The 21290-nt window shown below is 44.4% G+C and overlaps 1 protein-coding gene across 1 annotated transcript in view; it reads right to left on the reverse strand.

The window, feature by feature from the left end:
- Positions 1–21290, reverse strand: part of LOC147729326 (uncharacterized) — a 354664-nt gene that overhangs the window by 285826 nt on the left and 47548 nt on the right. Inside the window, exon 4 of the mRNA XM_086959822.1 lies at positions 6917–6944. Coding sequence (XP_086815948.1) covers positions 6917–6944 — 28 coding nt within the window. The remainder of the gene's footprint in view (positions 1–6916; positions 6945–21290) is intronic.

The raw sequence follows: 21290 nt of genomic DNA on the forward strand, positions 1-21290 counted from the left end.
TTTTCCGTATCGGGTTCACAGTTGCCTCTTTCCACTGTTGTGGAAGCTTGCCTTCTTTAAAAGAAAGGTTAAGAATTTTAATAATAATGGGACACAATGATCTGATCAAGTTATTGGTTAACCTAGCCGGGAGAAGATCACAAGGAGAACCAGATTTCATGTTTCCCAGGAGTGTTTGAACTTCATTTTCTGTAACTTCTGGAATGATATTAAAGGTCTCTGAAGGGGTTTCCTGACATAAGGTAGTAGAGTCTTCCGGGTTATTCGGGTGCTTGGCCAATATTTTATTGTAAATGGTGTCAATTTTGTCCTCAAAGAACTGGGAAATATTGTTGCATAGTTCTTGAGAGAAGGTATCCGGACTTTCGCATGCCAGGGGGTTAGTAAAAGTTTTGAGAATTTTGTATAGTTCTCTAGTGGAGTTAGCAGCTTCATCAAGCTGGGAGCGTAGGCTAGTTTTTCTTGCTTTTTTGATGTTATTATAGTAGGTGGATATGGCCTGCTGGTAGAGTGCCTTACTCTCGGGAGAGTGGTCCTTTCTCCATTGCTTTTCCAGTTTCCTGCATTTTTGTTTCTCTATTTTTAATGTGTCGGAATACCATATTTCTTTTTTGGTGGTCAGGGGTTTTTTGATAGTCTTTTGCGGGGCTAGAGAGTTTATGGTCTCTAAAAGAGAGCTATTTAATTTGGATAAAGCCAAATCGATGTCATCAGAATCGGAAATGATAGGTTCTTTCCAAGTTTGTTCAAAGGTAGATGGGGTAATTTTGTGCCATGCTCTTTTAGTGATGCTCATAGTGGCCGGGGGAGCAGAGGGTTTATCAAGTCTCAGGAAGGAGAATTCCAGCATGCTGTGGTCAGACCAGCTGATGGATGTAGGGGGATGACGGTGTATAGAAGGGTAGTTAGTAAAAATCAAGTCCAGTGTATGGCCTTTCCTGTGAGTAGGGCCACAGTTTCTTAGGTGAAGACCCAAAAGAGCCATATCATCGAGGAGAAGCTTGGTATTAGGATCATCCGCAATATCTGCATGGAAATTAAAATCACCAAGAACAATAACATTTTCTTTAGCTCTTAAGTATGGGGCTAATATTTCAGTTAAGGCGAGAGAAAAGCCAGCATTGGGGCCCGGAGGTCGATATACTAGGGCACCTTTCCAGTGTTCTTTAGTTTTAGTGTGAATTTTAAAAATCATGATTTCCATAGTCGGTAGAATAGTTTGTTCCATTACCGTAATATGGATGCTTTCTTTAAAAATGATGGCAATACCTCCACCAGTTTTTATAGGACGGTCTTGTCTTAAAATTTTATATCCTTGAGGGATACCCAAAGTTATGGATGGAAGAGTGTGAGGCTTCAGCAGGTTTCCGTAAGGAAACATATTTCAGGTTTGTGACTTTGAATAGTATCCCAAATCTCTACATAATGTCGGCATGCTTCCACTGCTTAGGTACCACTGCCGATTGTAAAGACCAATTGATCAAAGTAGTGACCTCAGAGCCTACACAGTCTGCTACTCCCGCCAGAACTCTTGCCGGGCAAGAATCCGAGGGGGAGCCTGATTTTAAAGATTTTAGAAGTGTTAGGATGTCCAATTGATCCACCATAGTGAATTCGGTAAGGCAGCTACTAGCGGGGGCGCCAGGTGCCAGCTCCGGGGGGTGTGAGGCAGCAGTACTCATAGCTAATCCCTCTTCAATAAGCCTGATTTTATTGATAAAGAAGGAAGAGAGCTCCTCACACCATTCGGCGGAGACCGGGATCTTTTTATGCTCCGCTATAGGTGAATGAAAGCTTTGAACTATAGCAAAGATTTCCTTATCATTGTTATCTGCTTTTAGGATCCTAGCCGCAAAGTAAGCACCTTTCGCAGTCTTGACTGCTGTGTAGTACTCTCTTTGGGCTACACGGAGGTCTGCTTTAGTTTGAGGGGAGTATGCAACCCTCCAGAGCCGCTCGAATTTTTTGCAGGACCTTTTTAGTTCTTTTAATGCTGGCGTATACCAGGGTTGGGAAGGTAGCACGCGTTGGGAAATGTTCCGAGCCGGTTTGGAAACAGTCTCAACCCCCCGACTGACCCAGCTGTTGAAAAGATCCACTTGGCTCTCTAGGTTGGTGGACCGGTCGATTTGGGAGTGCATGAGGGCTTCCACCAGTCCAGGAATATTAATTTTTCGTGCTAAGGGGCCTGACTGAGTGGGAGGGTGGTGGGATGACAATGTCACATACCACGAGAAAATAATCACAGCATGGTCGAACCAGGTAACTGGCTGGGGATCTTTGAGGACCAAAGCAAAGTTGGAACAAACCAAGTCCAACACGTGTCCTAGTGAGTGCGTCGGTTTAGAGACCCACTGAGTTAGGTGCGTTATGGCCAAAAGGTCTTGAAGACCCAATGTGTCCGAGGAGCTAGTGGAATCTAAATGAATGTTAAAATCTCCTAAAACAAGAAATATTGGGAACCGTAATGCACGGTCCGTCAAAGTGTCTCCCAAGGAGTTCAGGAAGGAGCCGATTGGCCCCGGCGGTCTGTAGATCAAGGTCCCTCCCAGAGTAAAATGGGGAGAGAGAGTAAAGGAGAAGTCAAGGGCTTCACCATCCAGCACACTCAGAGATTTATCACAGGAGAAAGCCCATGTTTCTCTGAATATAACAGCAGTGCCGCCCCCTCTACCTGAGGAGCGATCGGCTCTAGCCAGGCGATATCCACGTTGGACTGCTAGTGCAACCACTGGGGCACATGAATCGCTTAGCCACGTTTCTGTGATGAACAGAATGTCTAGGTTGTTGTCTCTAATGAGCTCGAATACATTCTCTGCATGTTTCACCATAGAACGGGCGTTTATGAGAGCTGCCTTGATAGGATGCTCACTCTGGTTTTTGGAAGATGAATGAGATAGGCATGAGGGGAGGTGAAAATTACAGACCTTACAGTCCCATATGGTGTCGGAGCTCAGCGAGCACCTCTGCAGACCCACATGAGAGCCAGGGTTCAGGGAGATCAGGGTGTCACGACTATAAGACAGGGAACTCAAGATGTCTAAGGGAGTAAGGGCAGCCGGACCGGCACTGGGCACGGTCCAGGCGCGGACGGGCGCAGACGGGCTTGACTTAAGCGCGACTTTGGCGCGCATTCGGCGCGCCCGCTGCGCCCGCCCGCTGCGCCCCCACCAGCACATGCTGATAGATAGAAAAAAATAAGGGTAGCGGGAGGCGCGGTCACCTGTCTCCGCCCTCCGTCTTGCTGTAATGTCCCTGATTGGTCCGCCTACCTCCCCATGAGCTCTCCACTCAATCGGCACCCAGCCGTGGTGGAACGAAGCTCGGGATTCGGCGACCAAAGTAAGTGCTGAATCAGAGGAGCAGCCTAACTCGCTGACTTCCTCGTGAATGTGAGCCAGTAAGCAGCGCGGGAGACAAGAAACACAACAGTAGTCTAAAAATAGGAGGAGCAGCCTAACTCGCTGTCGTCCTCTGTGCAAAGAATAAAATTGTGCAAACAAGCAATGGCAGGTTAAAAATCTTGTCACGCTACAAACATAAACATCAGGTTTTAAAATTAGACTGGAAAAGCTTGCGCTCGCACAGTGGCAGCAGCGACTTCAGAGTGGTAGGCAGCGCACTTAGTGAAGTTGGCTTGAAATAGCGGGAGGCGCGGTCACCTGTCTCCGCCCTCCGTCTTGCTGTAATGTCCCTGATTGGTCCGCCTACCTCCCCATGAGCTCTCCACTCAATCGGCACCCAGCCGTGGTGGAACGAAGCTCGGGATTCGGCGACCAAAGTAAGTGCTGAATCAGAGGAGCAGCCTAACTCGCTGACTTCCTCGTGAATGTGAGCCAGTAAGCAGCGCGGGAAACAAGAAACACAATAGTAGTCTAAAAATAGGAGGAGCAGCCTAACTCGCTGTCGTCCTCTGTGCAAAGAATAAAATTGTGCAAACAAGCAATGGCAGGTTAAAAATCTTGTCACGCTACAAACATAAACATCAGGTTTTAAAATTAGACTGGAAAAGCTTGCGCTCGCACAGTGGCAGCAGCGACTTCAGAGTGGTAGGCAGCGCACTTAGTGAAGTTGGCTTGAAATAGCGGGAGGCGCGGTCACCTGTCTCCGCCCTCCGTCTTGCTGTAATGTCCCTGATTGGTCCGCCTACCTCCCCATGAGCTCTCCACTCAATCGGCACCCAGCCGTGGTGGAACGAAGCTCGGGATTCGGCGACCAAAGTAAGTGCTGAATCAGAGGAGCAGCCTAACTCGCTGACTTCCTCGTGAATGTGAGCCAGTAAGCAGCGCGGGAGACAAGAAACACAATAGTAGTCTAAAAATAGGAGGAGCAGCCTAACTCGCTGTCGTCCTCTGTGCAAAGAATAAAATTGTGCAAACAAGCAATGGCAGGTTAAAAATCTTGTCACGCTACAAACATAAACATCAGGTTTTAAAATTAGACTGGAAAAGCTTGCGCTCGCACAGTGGCAGCAGCGACTTCAGAGTGGTAGGCAGCGCACTTAGTGAAGTTGGCTTGAAATAGCGGGAGGCGCGGTCACCTGTCTCCGCCCTCCGTCTTGCTGTAATGTCCCTGATTGGTCCGCCTACCTCCCCATGAGCTCTCCACTCAATCGGCACCCAGCCGTGGTGGAACGAAGCTCGGGATTCGGCGACCAAAGTAAGTGCTGAATCAGAGGAGCAGCCTAACTCGCTGACTTCCTCGTGAATGTGAGCCAGTAAGCAGCGCGGGAGACAAGAAACACAATAGTAGTCTAAAAATAGGAGGAGCAGCCTAACTCGCTGTCGTCCTCTGTGCAAAGAATAAAATTGTGCAAACAAGCAATGGCAGGTTAAAAATCTTGTCACGCTACAAACATAAACATCAGGTTTTAAAATTAGACTGGAAAAGCTTGCGCTCGCACAGTGGCAGCAGCGACTTCAGAGTGGTAGGCAGCGCACTTAGTGAAGTTGGCTTGAAATAGCGGGAGGCGCGGTCACCTGTCTCCGCCCTCCGTCTTGCTGTAATGTCCCTGATTGGTCCGCTTACCTCCCCATGAGCTCTCCACTCAATCGGCACCCAGCCGTGGTGGAACGAAGCTCAGGATTGGGCGACCAAAGTAAGTGCTGAATCAGAGGAGCAGCCTAACTCGCTGACTTCCTCGTGAATGTGAGCCAGTAAGCAGCGCGGGAGACAAGAAACACAATAGTAGTCTAAAAATAGGAGGAGCAGCCTAACTCGCTGTCGTCCTCTGTGCAAAGAATAAAATTGTGCAAACAAGCAATGGCAGGTTAAAAATCTTGTCACGCTACAAACATAAACATCAGGTTTTAAAATTAGACTGGAAAAGCTTGCGCTCGCACAGTGGCAGCAGCGACTTCAGAGTGGTAGGCAGCGCACTTAGTGAAGTTGGCTTGAAATAGCGGGAGGCGCGGTCACCTGTCTCCGCCCTCCGTCTTGCTGTAATGTCCCTGATTGGTCCGCTTACCTCCCCATGAGCTCTCCACTCAATCGGCACCCAGCCGTGGTGGAACGAAGCTCAGGATTGGGCGACCAAAGTAAGTGCTGAATCAGAGGAGCAGCCTAACTCGCTGACTTCCTCGTGAATGTGAGCCAGTAAGCAGCGCGGGAGACAAGAAACACAATAGTAGTCTAAAAATAGGAGGAGCAGCCTAACTCGCTGTCGTCCTCTGTGCAAAGAATAAAATTGTGCAAACAAGCAATGGCAGGTTAAAAATCTTGTCACGCTACAAACATAAACATCAGGTTTTAAAATTAGACTGGAAAAGCTTGCGCTCGCACAGTGGCAGCAGCGACTTCAGAGTGGTAGGCAGCGCACTTAGTGAAGTTGGCTTGAAATAGCGGGAGGCGCGGTCACCTGTCTCCGCCCTCCGTCTTGCTGTAATGTCCCTGATTGGTCCGCTTACCTCCCCATGAGCTCTCCACTCAATCGGCACCCAGCCGTGGTGGAACGAAGCTCGGGATTCGGCGACCAAAGTAAGTGCTGAATCAGAGGAGCAGCCTAACTCGCTGACTTCCTCGTGAATGTGAGCCAGTAAGCAGCGCAGGAGACAAGAAACACAATAGTAGTCTAAAAATAGGAGGAGCAGCCTAACTCGCCGTCGTCCTCTGTGCAAAGAATAAAATTGTGGATTATGCACTATTATGTTGTTACTCATACAATTAAGGGATATGGCTAGGCCACTTCATAGTGTGCTATTCATTCTATACTAAATATTTTTTTTAAAAAGAGAATATTTCCATAAAAGCAAACACACTGATAACAAATTGTATGGTATACCGTATTTATAAAGCGCAGCAATCACCCACGGCACCCTGGCACTATAGTACAAAACGCAGCCATTAGAATGTGAAGTGCAGAGAAGCAACAGGATCATTTTTTAGGGAACAGCCAAGTTTTAATTAGCTTCCTAAACAAAGGTACGGTATTAACGTGTGTCTACCTGAATCATAATTCTAACCCTTTCCCAAGCCTGCATAAGCTGTAAGGGTAACCTTATAGCTTACTCTTACTGTGAACCTACATTTCACCAAGACTCCATCACTGTACCCCTCAGTGTAAGTCGAGCCATAACATACACTAAGATTAAACCTCATCCTAATCCTTTCCTATCTGCTGAACTACCGGCACCATAAACACTTCAATAAACCTCTTCAATAGAGCAGCATTATCCACCGTGGTATTTTCAGTGCAGTGCCTGAGATAGAGTGGCCACAACAGCTTGAACAGATGTGTTACCCAGAGAGTTGAAGCTGACAGTTGCACATTAATTATCCAACAGCATGCGGGTCCTAAGTTTCACTTATGTTCCTTCAAGTAAGCAGGCAGTTGTAAGGCAGTATCAAACTCACATGCACTGTAAGAGGTTTGGACATATAATTTTTGCAGAATAAAAATATAACTTGGAATACATACCTATCTTTTTTTTCTTGTTCTTTTCATCCTACAGTGGTGAAAAAAAGCAATCTTAGCAGTGCATATTTCGTTTCAATATATAAATTAGCAATTTGGCGAGACACTTTATTCAAGATGCTTTCACCAACAAAGTAATATTCACATAAGCCAAAACTGGTCAGGGGCAATTTGTCTAATAGAGAATCTGCTGACCTAAAAGTATTTTTTACGCATGCCATCGGATTCAAATGAAAAGTGCACATGACATGCCGAAGTTTGTGGAAGCCCGAACACTAATAATTTACTGAACCCAAATATTCTGCTCACCTCAAAACTACCCCTGGCAATTCCGCTCCAGCACCCTTGGTCTTTTAAGAGTCACCACCTTCCACAGATTATATAAAAATAGCGACTAGGACCACTCAAGAACTGATTTTTACATCGATGAAAAATTAAAAAGTTTATTTCAAAATGTAGAACAGGCAGTACAGAATAAATGAGTGCTCGCCAGGTAGGCAGATACTCAAGTAGAAATTCAGAAATCAGTATTAATATTTGTCAGATCCATAAATAACACTGATACCACTTCTAATTAGGAGAGGAAGTCTGCAGAGTTGTGACAGAAATGAAACTCTTGCCCACACCGACAGAATTCTGTGATGAAAAATTAAGTGTCCCCATCCACATAAAAGTAGGGGTTTTATACACCTTTTTGCATAGAAAATGAGGACAAACTGCAGATTCAGGATAGCATAAATGCCAACAGTACATTTTAGCTAAATCAGAAAATGATATGTCACATTGAAATCTATAACACTAGCCTACTTTTTAAGAATAACAAAGAATCTTCCATTACCTTCCACAGTAACAGAAATCCGGAGATGCAAAATACAATATGAAACATTCTCTTACAAAGACCAGTGCTCTAATGTGCTAACAAGCTGGGGCATATTATCAAGGACGGCGTAAAAATTATCGCCGGTTTAGCGGCAGAAAACTGCAGTTAATGCGGCGATAATGGGCTTGATAATATGCCCTGGAGAATTCCAATAGAAGCCCATGTTCACACCAGAACATGGACTCCAATTGGAATTCACAAGGGCATATTATCAAGCCCATTATCAATGCTTTAACTGCAGTTTTCTGCCGCTAAACCGGCGATAATTTTTAACGCCGTCCTTGATAATATGCCCCAAGATTGCATCTGAACTTCCAGTGAAGTGTCCTTCAAAACGTTACATCAAGAACACCGTGGGAAGTTTCATTCCCCATACATGCTCTATAAAAGAAACAATCAGTTACAACACTTTGCTCTGTGTTCAGCAGAAACTGTCGGGAAAGTAACTCACAGGGGGACGTTGTCTGGGAGGGGGAATGAGCAGGAGCAGAATGAGCAAAACACTAGAAACAACATCTGTTTTAATAAAATGGTGTCTCAAAATCTTGTCTTCAGGAAAAATGTAGCATAAGTAAATAAAATTATTAATCACACTTCTGTACATCACTCATTTGTTTCAAGTGCAACATCAGCAGTTCAGATACAACCATATTAATGATAAAATTAATATTTTAATACCCAACATTGCATATGTGAAATAACTTTTGCATGTGTTACGCACATGTCCATAGGTTGCATATAGATGAAAGTAAATCAGACGTACTGTGGGGAAAGACCAAGGCCTGTTGATCTGAATGTAGGTGTGCACGAATAATACATTTGAAAAGCAGGTAACTAAGCCCATACTGACTAACCACAAAGCTACCAGCGGTGGACCATAAATTCTGCACCTCAATCCCTGTCACATTTAATGTATTGTCCTGTGCAACACTATTTAATATATGAAGCCCTGATGAAGTTCCTATTATGACAGGAATGAACCATGTTGGCTGATTGCTGATTTTAACTCATATGCAACGAAGTCACTAATAAAAGAAGATGATGGACTCAAATTTGCTATATTGATTTCATTTCTGGTGCAGCTAAGCCCATACTGTTCAGATTGTATCACTGAATTGTTTCATACTACACAGCGGTTAGTTTTAATGCATATCAGTGTCTGTGCACACATTTTTAGAATTTGTATTTTGATTGTTTAGGGACGGAAATCACGTACTGCATGACCCAGAGTCCCTGCATTCCCTGTACCTGTTTGCCAATTCATCCCCTCAGAACACACTGGAATCATGTGCATTTGTGGAAGGCCTGTTCCCTGGATTGAAACACTGAGCATGACTCTCTGGTCTAGAGGCCCATGCCAGGTACATCTCTCCCTTGCTTAGACAAACTAATGTTCTCTTGTTGGTATGATACATACTGGCAGTGGTTGGGAGCAGCTGTTTTTAGATATAAGAAGAGTCCTTTTTTCAGTTACAGTCATGAGAAGAGTGTCCGGCAGTTCCTTTGTTGTCTGTCAGTTCTTTTCTTGCAAGTTCTTTGCTCCATCCAAGAGAGGCGTGGATGTCACACTTATGTTTGATCAGTGGTTGAGTAGAACAGTGTGCATGGATTTTGTATGACTGCAGGCACAAAGGGATCCATTTTGATTTTGAGTCACTAAATGTAGGGTCGAGAGAGCTTGCTAGACAGGGATGTGAATTGTAGGTATGCACTCCGGTGAGGCCTTTGAAGTGTTCCATACTTCTGTGAAAAGACGGAGGAAGATAAAAGCTGATCTGAGTCTAAAAAACAGTCTCCACACTTTTCCTGCTCTATTCTTCCTCAGTATTGAGCACAGACAGTCTATGTTTATTAGCTTGGTGAAGGAATTTCAGCTACTTTTGTGCAATTCTGTCACAAGCCCCTTTCAATAAACAGCTAGCTCCCCCTTCTTACCTGCCAAAAATACAAAACAAAGGCTAGTGGTTGAGTAGTTAAAGTTAACTGAAAAAGACTAATCCAAAGGCAGACAACCTTCAACAGACAGAGCCTCTTATAGCCATATTTTAGACTGCTAGACCAGTTTCATAGTTTTCTAGTGATTTTGGTTTATACTTATGTATGTCATATTTGTGTAGTATAAACCTAGACAAAACTATTAAAGTATACACTATGAAATAACCTCTGGACTGACCTAGCTAATTATAAAAATACCATACCTGCTAACACTAGTTTCCACCCTTCTTGCCAGAAAGACTCGATCCCTTTCGGGGAATTCCTACGGATACGTAGAAACTGTACCAGCATAAAGGATTTTATGTAACATGCTGAGAAACTTAAAAATCGTTTATTACTTTCAGGATACCCCAAGAAACTGATACGTCAATCTCTAAAGAGAGTGAAATATTACAACAGAGATGATCTTTTTAGTTCTACCACCAAACAGGCCACGGACATGTTAGTCTGTGTGGTAGACCATTCAAACATGAACCAAAAAATAAGACGTGTGATAGATAAAAATTGGAGAATCTTAAACACCAATGAAAAAGAAACTAGTCTGAATAGACCATTAGTAGCGTTTAGGAGAAATCCAAACCTAAAAGACAAATTGGTCCATAGCAGATTTAAAAATAGTCTACAATCCAGTCAAACAACAATGGATGGACGTCCATTACCAATGGGAAAGCAGAGATGTGGAACATGCTACACATGTGAGCGTGCCATTATTAGCCAAACTTGGACATATGGTAATAAATCAGGCAACATAAAAATGATGACAAACTGTAGAAGCTCCAATATTATCTACCTTATCCTATGTCCTGCGGACTTGGGTATATTGGCGAAAGCTCTAGAGAATTTCGGGTGCGATTCTCAGAACACAAATCAGCCATCAGGACGGGCAAATTGAATGCCCCTATGGTTAGCCACTATCAAAGCTAGAACCATACAGAAAAAGAAATGCGTTGGTTAATCGAGGAACGTGTAAAAGCAATACCGGGTATAGATACCTCCAGGCTCAGGAAACACGTGAAACATATTGGATCTACACCTTAGACACCGAGCGTCACGGCTTAAATGAGGAAATCATTAGGATAGTTACTAAATGACACTCTTATGGCTCTGTAATATTGTGATGATATTTACCAATCCCACACAACTATATTGGGTTTGCCAGTTTTGTAACCTAACTTATAATATAGATTATGCCTTCAAACATTTTCTTACCTACTGGTCTTTTATTTTTTCTTATTTGTTATCTCCATTATGCGAGAAAAATTACAACCATATACAACCAATCTGGCTGTTTTATTGACCTTATTCTGCCCGATAACACAAGGAAATGGGCCACATGCGTTATAATGTAAAAAGCATATGTTATTCTTTAGAAAAATTAAAACTGGCAAGTCACATGAGATTAAAAACGTTTATCTTTCTTTGGACTTCTTATGATATCATTGCCTCATTACAGGTATAATGGTTGCTTATGTTTAACACCACTCGATAATGGCGGCCGTTGTCTAGCCAGCCATCACACTGTGAGAGTATTGGACCTCAGTCCTATTTCTATCGTGTTTAAAATAGTAAAACAAAGTATGCTAATATCGCGAAAGTTCCCCACAAAGGTAAGCCTTCTCCCTTTTAAAAGCTGAAACCATCCGCATTAGAGAGCACCGGCCAGATCGACTGACGACGATAATTGCAGATGATGAGATATCCACCCACACGAGGTAAAGACCGTACTTAAAATAGAGAGGTCACGCATAGCTACTTTAACATTAGCGGCATTCGCCGGAGCTCATGCGCTGTAACGCTCTCTTCCAGCATCTTTTTTATGCTGTAGAAATGATCTATAGAACGTATAAAACAGGCGCCCGTAGTAGAGAGCATGCCTCCAGGACTCATTCACAAGGGGGTTTCTTCATCCTCTCACTAAGATTTTAGAAGTGGGATCACACGTTTGGGTGGACCTTAATATAACGAACACACCCAAAATATCTGATACTGGGCAAATGTCTTTCTTTTATGTTTCAGTCTTAGACAAGAAAGGACTTGTCATCTTCCTCTAGTGCAGTTACATAAAGATCCACCTAAATCCGTTTCCGTCCTTTTTTGATAGAATTGCATTTTTTATGAATGATGAAACAACAGCCTAACAGAGATGACTATCTTAAATATCAGGGCCGGACCTCACGTGGACTTCCAGGCAACCATGCTGCACATTCAACGGTGGATGGAGCTGAACCACCTAAAACTCAATCCCGGGAAGACCGAGCTGGTACTCCCGGGCAAAAGCTCGATCAGCTGGGGCCCTCATTTCTGGCCGTCAACAATGGGATCCCCTCCCTCCCCCTCTCCCTCAGTGAAAAGCCTCGGGATTACCATTAACTCTGATCTCTCTCTGAAAGGTCAGGTGGGAGCTGTGATCTCGTCCAGCTTCCATCAATTGCGCAAACTGATCTCTCTCTGAAAGGTCAGGTGGGAGCTGTGATCTCGTCCAGCTTCCATCAATTGCGCAAAATCAGAAAAATTGCTCATCTACTCACTCACTCTGCCCTCATTCATGTGGTACTCGCCCTGGTCCTGTCCCGACTAGACTTTTCGAATTCTATTTACTTAGGCCTCCCCCTGTTCTTGTCTAAACGCTTGCAAATTGTGCAAAACCAAGCGGCCAGATTAATCTTCAAGAACCGCGGTGGGAGTTCGGCAAAACCACTGCTGGCCATTCTTCACTGGCTACCCATAGCCCAACGGGTAATATCCAAAGTAGGTTGTCTGGCCTTTAAGGCTCTTCTTGGGAAAAGTCCCAGGTTCATCAACAACCTAATAATCAAACATGAGCCAACCCGCAATCTTCGCTCTGCCCATCAGTGCCTTCTTACTCTACCCTCCTTCAAACGGAAGCGTCAAGGCGGGTGTCGATTTGCTTTTCTTGCCCCAAAGGTGTGGAATTCTTTCCCCCTGTCGCTCAGGAAATGCACCAATCTTTTGGAGTTTCGGGGAGCCTTAAAGACCTGGTTATTTAAGCAAGCCTCTGGATAGGTTAACTGTTTTTAAATCTTTCCTCACTACCAGCGCCATGAAACCCCTGGGTGCCCGCGCGCTTAACAAATTCAGAATAACATAACATAACATAACACGTGTCAATTATGCATGCACCGGCACGGAGAAACAAACTCCCAGCAACCCTCAAAAACTTTATTATTCCTAATGAGGATACTTATTTTGTTCACATCACTATAAGGCTAGGTTGCCCCTTCACTGTGTGGTTGTTGATTTGGGGACTGCAGCAAGCAGTAATCCTCAATGGAAACTTAGTAGTAAAAATGACGCTGTTAAAATTGTCAATCCCTTGTTCCCCCCCTTCTTTTGTTCTTTAGTGATAAAACGCTTTGAGTGATGAATCCTTGAAAAATGGGAGAGAACAATACCCCAGTGTCATAATTCAACAGGACCCTCTTTCCAGTGAGAGAGCATATTAATAAGGTGAGACTACAGAGAGAATAATAAAATTAACAAACTACAAAGGGTTTCGATAGACATATATGTTTTAAAATCCATATCCTTAAATCTGTAGTATTTTTCTACCTGTTCCTGAAGAAGAACATAGACACGTCTGATATCTTCATACCAACACAAGAGCCATCAACTAGCGCTACGGAAACAGATATTACATTTTAGTGAGAAGCAGAGAAGAGTTTTTTCCTGGCTTGGGCAACAATATATTTGTAGGTATCTAAGCTTAGCTGAAATTATTAAAATATTAAAATCTATAGCCCCATGTTACATTGCCTTAATTTGTTCCTGTGTATATCTCTACAGGAGAAACAAAAACTGTGCACCAAATATATAACCTGCAACAGTGCATGTGTTACTAGGAAAAGTAGGTGAGGATAATAGATATATTTTCCTCTTTGGTGGTAGTTTATCACAAAATCCTGAATCCTTGCACTATCTGGGGACTCTATGGGCACGGAATCTCCTGTGTAAATCATACATTCTGTCCTATACACAACTGCTGTAGCCTTTCCTACCTTACATTTTGAAAAACTACTAACGGACTCTCACTCTGAGTAATACAGCTATGAGAGCACTTTCTTCTTTTTTCCTCACCTTTTTCCCTGAAGAGCACATGTCTTTTTTAATCACATAACAGAACCTAACTGAATAAGAAATATGAATGTCAAGGACCCAGCACTTAACCATGTATTACCATTATATTGGTTACAGATGTGAAGATACCCCTACATCAAGGAAATTTGAATATTTATTGGCCCTGATGAAGGTGGAACATTTTTAGCTTACACCGAAACGTGCGTAGGCCACTGACAGACAACTGAAAATCCCACTGAGAAGGATCCCCAAAAGAAGGATAGCAAATGAAAAAATGGGGACGGTACCCTTGGACTACATCTGAATAACATTCCCATTGTGGGCCCTTTGGAACTAGGTTGTCTGTTTGTTTCACTTTTCTAGATCCTTTGTGCGTAGTATGTAAGAGATAGTATGTATGAGTAGAATGATTGGTGAGAGTGACACGGATGAATGAATAACGCGGTTTCATTTAGCTTTCTTTTATTATTGAATGTCTTGGTGGGGGTGCTATATGAAATTTTGTACTGTACACTTATTTTGTAATTACTGTTTTTCTCTTTTGAATAAAGAAATGATAAAATGTCTATTATTGCTTTTGTATGTGTAACAAATTTAAAAAACAACAAAAAAATTGCTTTTTGTAATGAAATATAAATTAAGAGAAATAAATGACATATAAAGCCTAAATGAAAATTATTGTTTTTTGCATATATTGATAACGTTGTGATTTGTCCTGGAAGAAAATCAGTGGTTTGAGATATACCCACTTTTTGAAATTAGATAGGTCAGTCCAGAGGTTTTTTCATAGTGTATACTTCCTCCCTTCCCCCTCCTCTAGACCTAAAAGAAATATTTAATGGGGGTACCATTAGCTGTAAAAGTTTAAACCTAGACAAAAGGCAGCATAAGGGTGAATTTTAAAGATAGAGTCAATGAATGATTGTGAGGTACTTGAGTTCTGAGAGCATACGTGTACTGTCAATACACCATGATGTAGTGTTTGTGTCTTCAGGATCAGTATTCTGTCTGTCCTGATTGGTACAAGGATGCTGTTCCAAATCCCAAGTGCATTGTTTATTTTTATTTTTACATTTCATTGCCTTCAGTCTGATGGTGTCCTTGTTGTGGGGCTGCTGAGAGCCATTGGAGAGAGTGAGCTTGTCACCGGAGAGGTAGGATTGCTGATTGTGATGGCTTTGTAAAGATGCAGCTGGTAGTGACAGTAGCTGGTTGCCACATACCTCTGTGTTAAAGGGCTGTTGTCTTGGTATCTGGCCCGTTCTCAGGCCAGGGAGAGATGTGGAAGTCAGACAATAATCCTAGAAATCTTTGGGAGGAACACTGAGAGAAAGAAGTATCCATACAGTGAGGACCTGCCTACAAAAGCAACCAAGATGAGCTATGCAGGAAATTCTAAACAACACCAACATAGCAATTAGATCAACGTCGAGCCTGAGTGACATACCTGGAGCTGTTCTGACTGCTGTCCCATGCGCTGTTAACCGAGTCTGCTGGAGGTACAATACCTACCATGAAGAGCAAGCCCTGAGTAGAAAGCGTGTTTATCCTAGCTCCTACAGCATGGTAGACACCTAAGTAGCCATGGCAGAGCTACAGGCATGTCTGTTAGTACAGCGGTGTTAAGCTATCCTATCCGATGATGGGTGATACCCCAAAACCAGTCCCAGGATGCTTGTTGTCCAGTCCAGGGAGGACCTGGGCTGGCAAGTCAGGCTGGACTGTTCCCATGGGTAGCTGAGTCACAACTAATTTGCATATGCCTGGGTCTAAGTGGGATGTCAAGATGAACAAAATAAGCATTTGCAATGCAATAGGTCTCGCATTTATGCAATACCTTTTGCTTTGCAAATGGTAGGCATCACAGACAACTTGGGGGGGGAAAGGCACAGACAATGGTAGGGAGGGCAGATGGGGGTAGAAAGGAATGGACAACGGGAGGGCGGGCAGGGTGGGGGGAGAGGAAAAGGTATGGACAATGGGAGGGAGGCTGGGGAGGGGAAAAGAAGGTACGACAATTGGACGGGGGGGGCGTGGTGGAAAGAAGGCACCAAAGCAAGACGTGCCTGCATTAGGAGAACCTCATTAAAAAAAATAGTGCTCACAGTCTAAATAACACGAATGTGTGACAACCGTAGTAAAGGCGGCAGTCGCCATGGGAGGTGACAAATGAAGGGGAGGCGGTACCAAGGTGGGACTAACAAGCCTATTGACCAATCAGTAGCCAGAATTAAGGATGGACAATAACTCAAGCCAATGGCAAATATGGGCGGAGAGTGGGCAGGGCTTCTATTCCCTACTCCTCTACAATAAGTCTCACAGAGCAACTCATGTGTCTTGGCTCTATTCGCGACCTAAAAATGATGGCTTTAAATGTAATCTGTGACGTGGGTACATGTTTGCCAAGGTTCAGCATTCCGTCCATCACTGTTGCATCACTTCCGCACTGCTTTTATAACTGAGTGTTTACCACTGCCACCTCAGGATCTTGGTGAGCAAGCACCTAGTGGTAACCCTAGACCCCCCTCCTGTAACACTTTGCACCAGGTCCCAACTGGCATAACTGACTTGTTGAGGTAGGCTGTTTGATCCTTTGGGTGGCAGGTTATCGGACCTTAACTACCAGAAATATTCCCGACACAGTGCTTTATAGAGTGGAAAGATATATTTTTTAGAGCAAGAGACATGCTTGGATCATTTCTTGACCTGCCGTTTTCTTATCCAATAAGTATGGGCAGCATGGTATTTTAGTTCTTTCATTTACTGTGCCACCTGACCACATACCTGAATATTAGTGATCATGAGAAAATTCTAAAATCAGTCTTGACTTAGTTTCCATGTCCTAATAAGATCCTTTGACGCGTCTGGGTAAATAGAACAAGTAACTTACCTTTTCTGGTGGATACAGTATCTGCCTGTGGATTCTTCACCTTGTGAATATCCCCTGTGCCAGCAGCATTCGGAAACTTTGGTAGCTCTCCATGCCGACGAGGACGCAGACGACGTCACAGGCACGGCTTCGCTCGCGACCTTGCTGAGGTCAGTGGATCCATAAGAGAGCTGTGCCCCTGAGGCACACGGACAGACCGACATAAATAGGTACAGTATACACAGTACACAGTATTCAAACCAACACACACAGTGTGAAATCAGTGCAAAATTCAAGAAGAAATAAACATTTCTATTAAAAGTTATAACCATAAAACAAAAAGTGGGCAATGGGGAGGCGGGTGGGTCAGTGAGGAATCCTTAGGCAGATACTGTATCCACCAGAAAAAGCGTTACCGAAGGTAAGTAACTTGTTCTTCTGATGGACACATCTGCCAGTGGATTTCTCACTTTGTGAATAGAATTCCACAGCAGTCCCCACTCCCAGAGGAGGGTGTCCACTCCTCTATACCAGGAAATCCTGTAGGACAGAGTGTGCAAAGTGGCCATCCCTCCTCACTTCGTTATCTAAGCAGTAGTGCTTCGTGAAAGTGTGGAGGGAGGGCCACGTTGCCGCTCTACAAATGTCCTCCACAGGAACACCTCTAGATAAGGTAGATGTAGAAGACTTTGCCCTGGTAGAATGAGCTCCTAAACCCTCTGGAGGTTCCTTACTGGCCAAAAAGTAACAAATGTTGATGCACAGGACAATCCATCTGGAAAGTGTGCGCTTGTGCACCACTCTGCCTTTTTTGCAGCCAGCAAAGCCCACGAAGAGCTGATCATCCACACGATAATCTTTAGTTCTATCAAGGTAGAAAGCTCACCGCCCTCTTTGGCCCCAAGCGGTGATACCGCTCCTCCTCCTTGGAAGGGTGAGGGGGAGGATAGAAGGAAGGAAGGGTAATGGACTGTCCCAGATGGAAGGGAGTTACCACCATAGGCAGAAAAGCAGCCCTGGTCATAAGTATCATTCTTTCAGCATGAATGGTCAATAATGGGGGTTTTGAACTCCTAGCTTGAAGCTCACTTACCCTCCATGCCGAGGTAATAGCAACTAGAAAAACAGTTTTAAAAGACAACAGTCTCAAGGGATACTTGTGCAAGGGCTCAAATGGAGAACCCATCAAGTAGGTTAAGACAAGATTTAAGTCCCATTGAGGCACAATAAAAGGAGTGGGCGGGAATTTGTTGGTAAGGCCCTTAATGGATCGTAACACAATGGGTGATTTATACAAGGACGGGTGATCTGGCAAGCAAAGGAATGCTGATAAAGCCGAGAAATAGCCCTTCATAGTAGCCACTGCAAACCTCTGCTGGGCTAAAGAAAGAGCAAACTGAAGGATGTTGGATAAACGGGCCATTAAGGGGTCAATAGACTTCTCTCCACACCATGAGACAAATTTGGACCACCTATAGGAATAAATAGACTTGGTGGAGTGCCGCCTGGCCGAAAGAATCATAGTCACCACATCAGGCGTCAGAGAGAAAGAAGTCAGATTGCCCCGTTCACTCTCCAAGCATGAAGGTGTAAGCTCTGGAGGTGGGGGTGTAGAATCTGCACCTGCGATTGCGAGAGGAGATCTTCCCTGAGAGGGAGACGGAGCGGAGGGCACGAGGAGAGGTGGAGAAGATTTGTGGACTACACCCTTCTTGGCCAATCTGGATCGATCAATATGACTTGGGCCCGGTCTTGGCGAATCTTCTTCAGAACCTGATGAATCAAGGGTATGGGAGGAAACATGTAAAGGTGTTGTGAGCCCCAACTCAACTGAAACGCGTCCCCCAGCGCTCCCTGCATTGGAAGCTGGAGACTGCAGAATGATGGGCAGTGAGAGTTCTCGTGAGTGGCAAACAGGTCCACCCGAGGAGTTCCCCACATCCGGAAGACGTGACAAACCACCTCCTGATAAAGCCTCCACTCGTGATCGAGGGAAAACTGCTGACTGAGACAGTCTGCACGTACGTTCAGAACTCCGGCTAGATGATTTGCCATCAGACAAATCTGATGGTCCCGCACCCAGGACCAGAGGTGCAGAGCCTCTCTGCAGAGACAATGCGATCCCACTCCTCCTTGTTTGTTGACATACTACATCACAATAGTGTTGTCCGTTAGGACCTGAACTGACTGACCGCGAAGGGAAGGGAGGAAAGCCTTGAGCGCCAAACATATTTCCCGTAACTCTAGAAGGTTGATGTGAAGCTACCTTTCCTCCGGAGACCAAAGACCCTTGATCTCCAAGTCCCCCAGATGAGTACTACACCCTAATGTGGTTGCATCCATTATCACTGCGGCCATCGATGTAAGGGCTTCCCTTAAGACAGATTGCTTTCCATGCTCCACCAAGATAGATCCGCCGCAGTTTCTCTGGAGATCCTCGCAGACTCCCTGAGACCTCCGTTGTGCTGATACCACTGCCTGCGGAGGCAGCACTGGAGGGCTCCTATGTGCCAGCGTGCATGATTGACCAACAGAATGCAGGAAGCAAACAGACCGAGCAGGCGAAGGACCTTCAGGACTGGAACAACCGCTCTATTGAAAAACAAAGGAATCATTTCCTGAATGTCGAGAATCCTTTGCGGAGGAGGGAATGCTCAACAGACAGTAGTGTCCAGTACCGCCCCTATGAACAGGTTGCGCTGAGAGGGCGCCAGGTGAGACTTGGGCACGTTTATCGAAAAACCCAATTTGTACAACAGCGGAGTTGTCACCGGCAAATGATGAAGCACCTTCTCTGGCGACTCCGCTTTGATCAGCCAGCCGTCCAGATAGGGGAAAACTGGAATCCCCGATCTTCTGAGAAGGGCTGCCACCACTGTCATCACCTTGGTGAAGACCAGAGGTGCAGCTGTAAGACCAAACGGGAGGACCGCAAACTGATAATGTTGCAACCCCACCGTGAAACAGAGATACTTCCTGTGAGACGTCAGGATCGGGATATTAAAAAAATAAACATCCTGCAAGTCGATCAACACCATCAGTCCTCTTGCTGCAGCGCTTGAAGAACCTGCGCTAGGGTGAGCATCTTGAACTTCTCTTGCTTCAGATAAAGATTCAAGATCCTGAGATCCAGGATTGGACGTAACCTGCCATCCTTCTTGGGTTTTACAAAAAGGTGAGCAACCCAATATACCCTTGCGGGCTTGGGCAAGGTTTGTAAGAGAAAAGATGGCCAGCAAGGGGTTTTATTTATCTAGGTTATTTACAGCACTGTTAGGGCTAAACAAGACTTAATCATAGTACCTAAACATGAGTTGAATCAGTGGCTGTTTAGATTCAAATAAAAGTCATAAGATGTTACCACACTAACATCCAAATTTAGCAAAAATGCTCAATGAAACACGAAACCAGGGAATATTGTCAAAAAGTTATTATTAAGCTTCGAGACAAAATATATTAATATCTGTACAAAAACAGTGAGCAATCATAAAAATAGGGTGCATACATAGATACAATGTGGATATTAAGGTCTTGGTTGCTTTTCCTTGGACATATCCAGATTTAAGTCCAAACTGTTACGTCACAGTAGTTGGTTTTAACTCAAAGTCAGATGAAAATCAAAAGATGACTTGAGGCAAACTAGGCAGAATTGGACTGAACAGGTCGACGTTTCGGTCTTATTATGGTTACTCCTAAGACCATCATCAGGACTATAAAGTGGTATATACAGTTGATGACCCTTTTTTTTTTTTATAAGTGGAGGCGGTGTCAATGAAAGAATCTTGGTGGCACCGGTACTCACGAATAGTAGCAATGAGGTAAGGCACAAAAATGAATCAGTAGCGCCAAGCGTACACTTGCAACGAGTTAAACGAAGCAGTGGGTTAGATCTGACAGTCAGTCCACTTATACTTGAAGATCAGCTGTATCAGATTTGAAGTTGAAAAGAAGTCTGCAACCGAACGTCCGTGTGGTACGATCAAACGCGATGTATCAGGAAATACCGGGAGTAGCATACCTGACCCCTTTCCCGCTCTTGCACCACTTCTATCTCACCTTTTTTAATAAAGCTAGAAATTCCTCCTGTTGAAGAAGATGGTCCTCCGAGCAAACCACTTGACAAGGAGGGTAATTTGGAGGGAATTCCCAAAAGGGAAGAGCATACCCATTCTCCACAGATTGAGAACCCAAATGTCTGTAGTGACTGATTCCCAATATTGTAAAAAATGAGTACGCCGACCCCCCCCACAGGACTATCATAATCCAGAATTGCGGATCTAGGGCTGCTTTGCTTTGGTAAGAGGGGGAGAGGTAGAGGAGGAGGAGGAGGAGGGCTGACGGCTTTGTGGGCGACCTTTGTTCCTGCCCCTATATGACTTATATAGGATTTTCTGCTGTTGAGGCTGTCTGTATGTCCGAAAGGATGATCTTCCAAAGCCCCTGAACTTCCTATAAGAAGAAACACTAGGCTGTGTCTGCAGACCCAGAAACGTGGCTGTAGCCTTGCTTTCTTTAAATCTTTCCAAAGCTGCATCTGC

This window comes from Lissotriton vulgaris, chromosome 2_2, assembly GCF_964263255.1.
Source record: "Lissotriton vulgaris chromosome 2_2, aLisVul1.2, whole genome shotgun sequence".
Lineage (NCBI taxonomy): Eukaryota > Metazoa > Chordata > Amphibia > Caudata > Salamandridae > Lissotriton > Lissotriton vulgaris.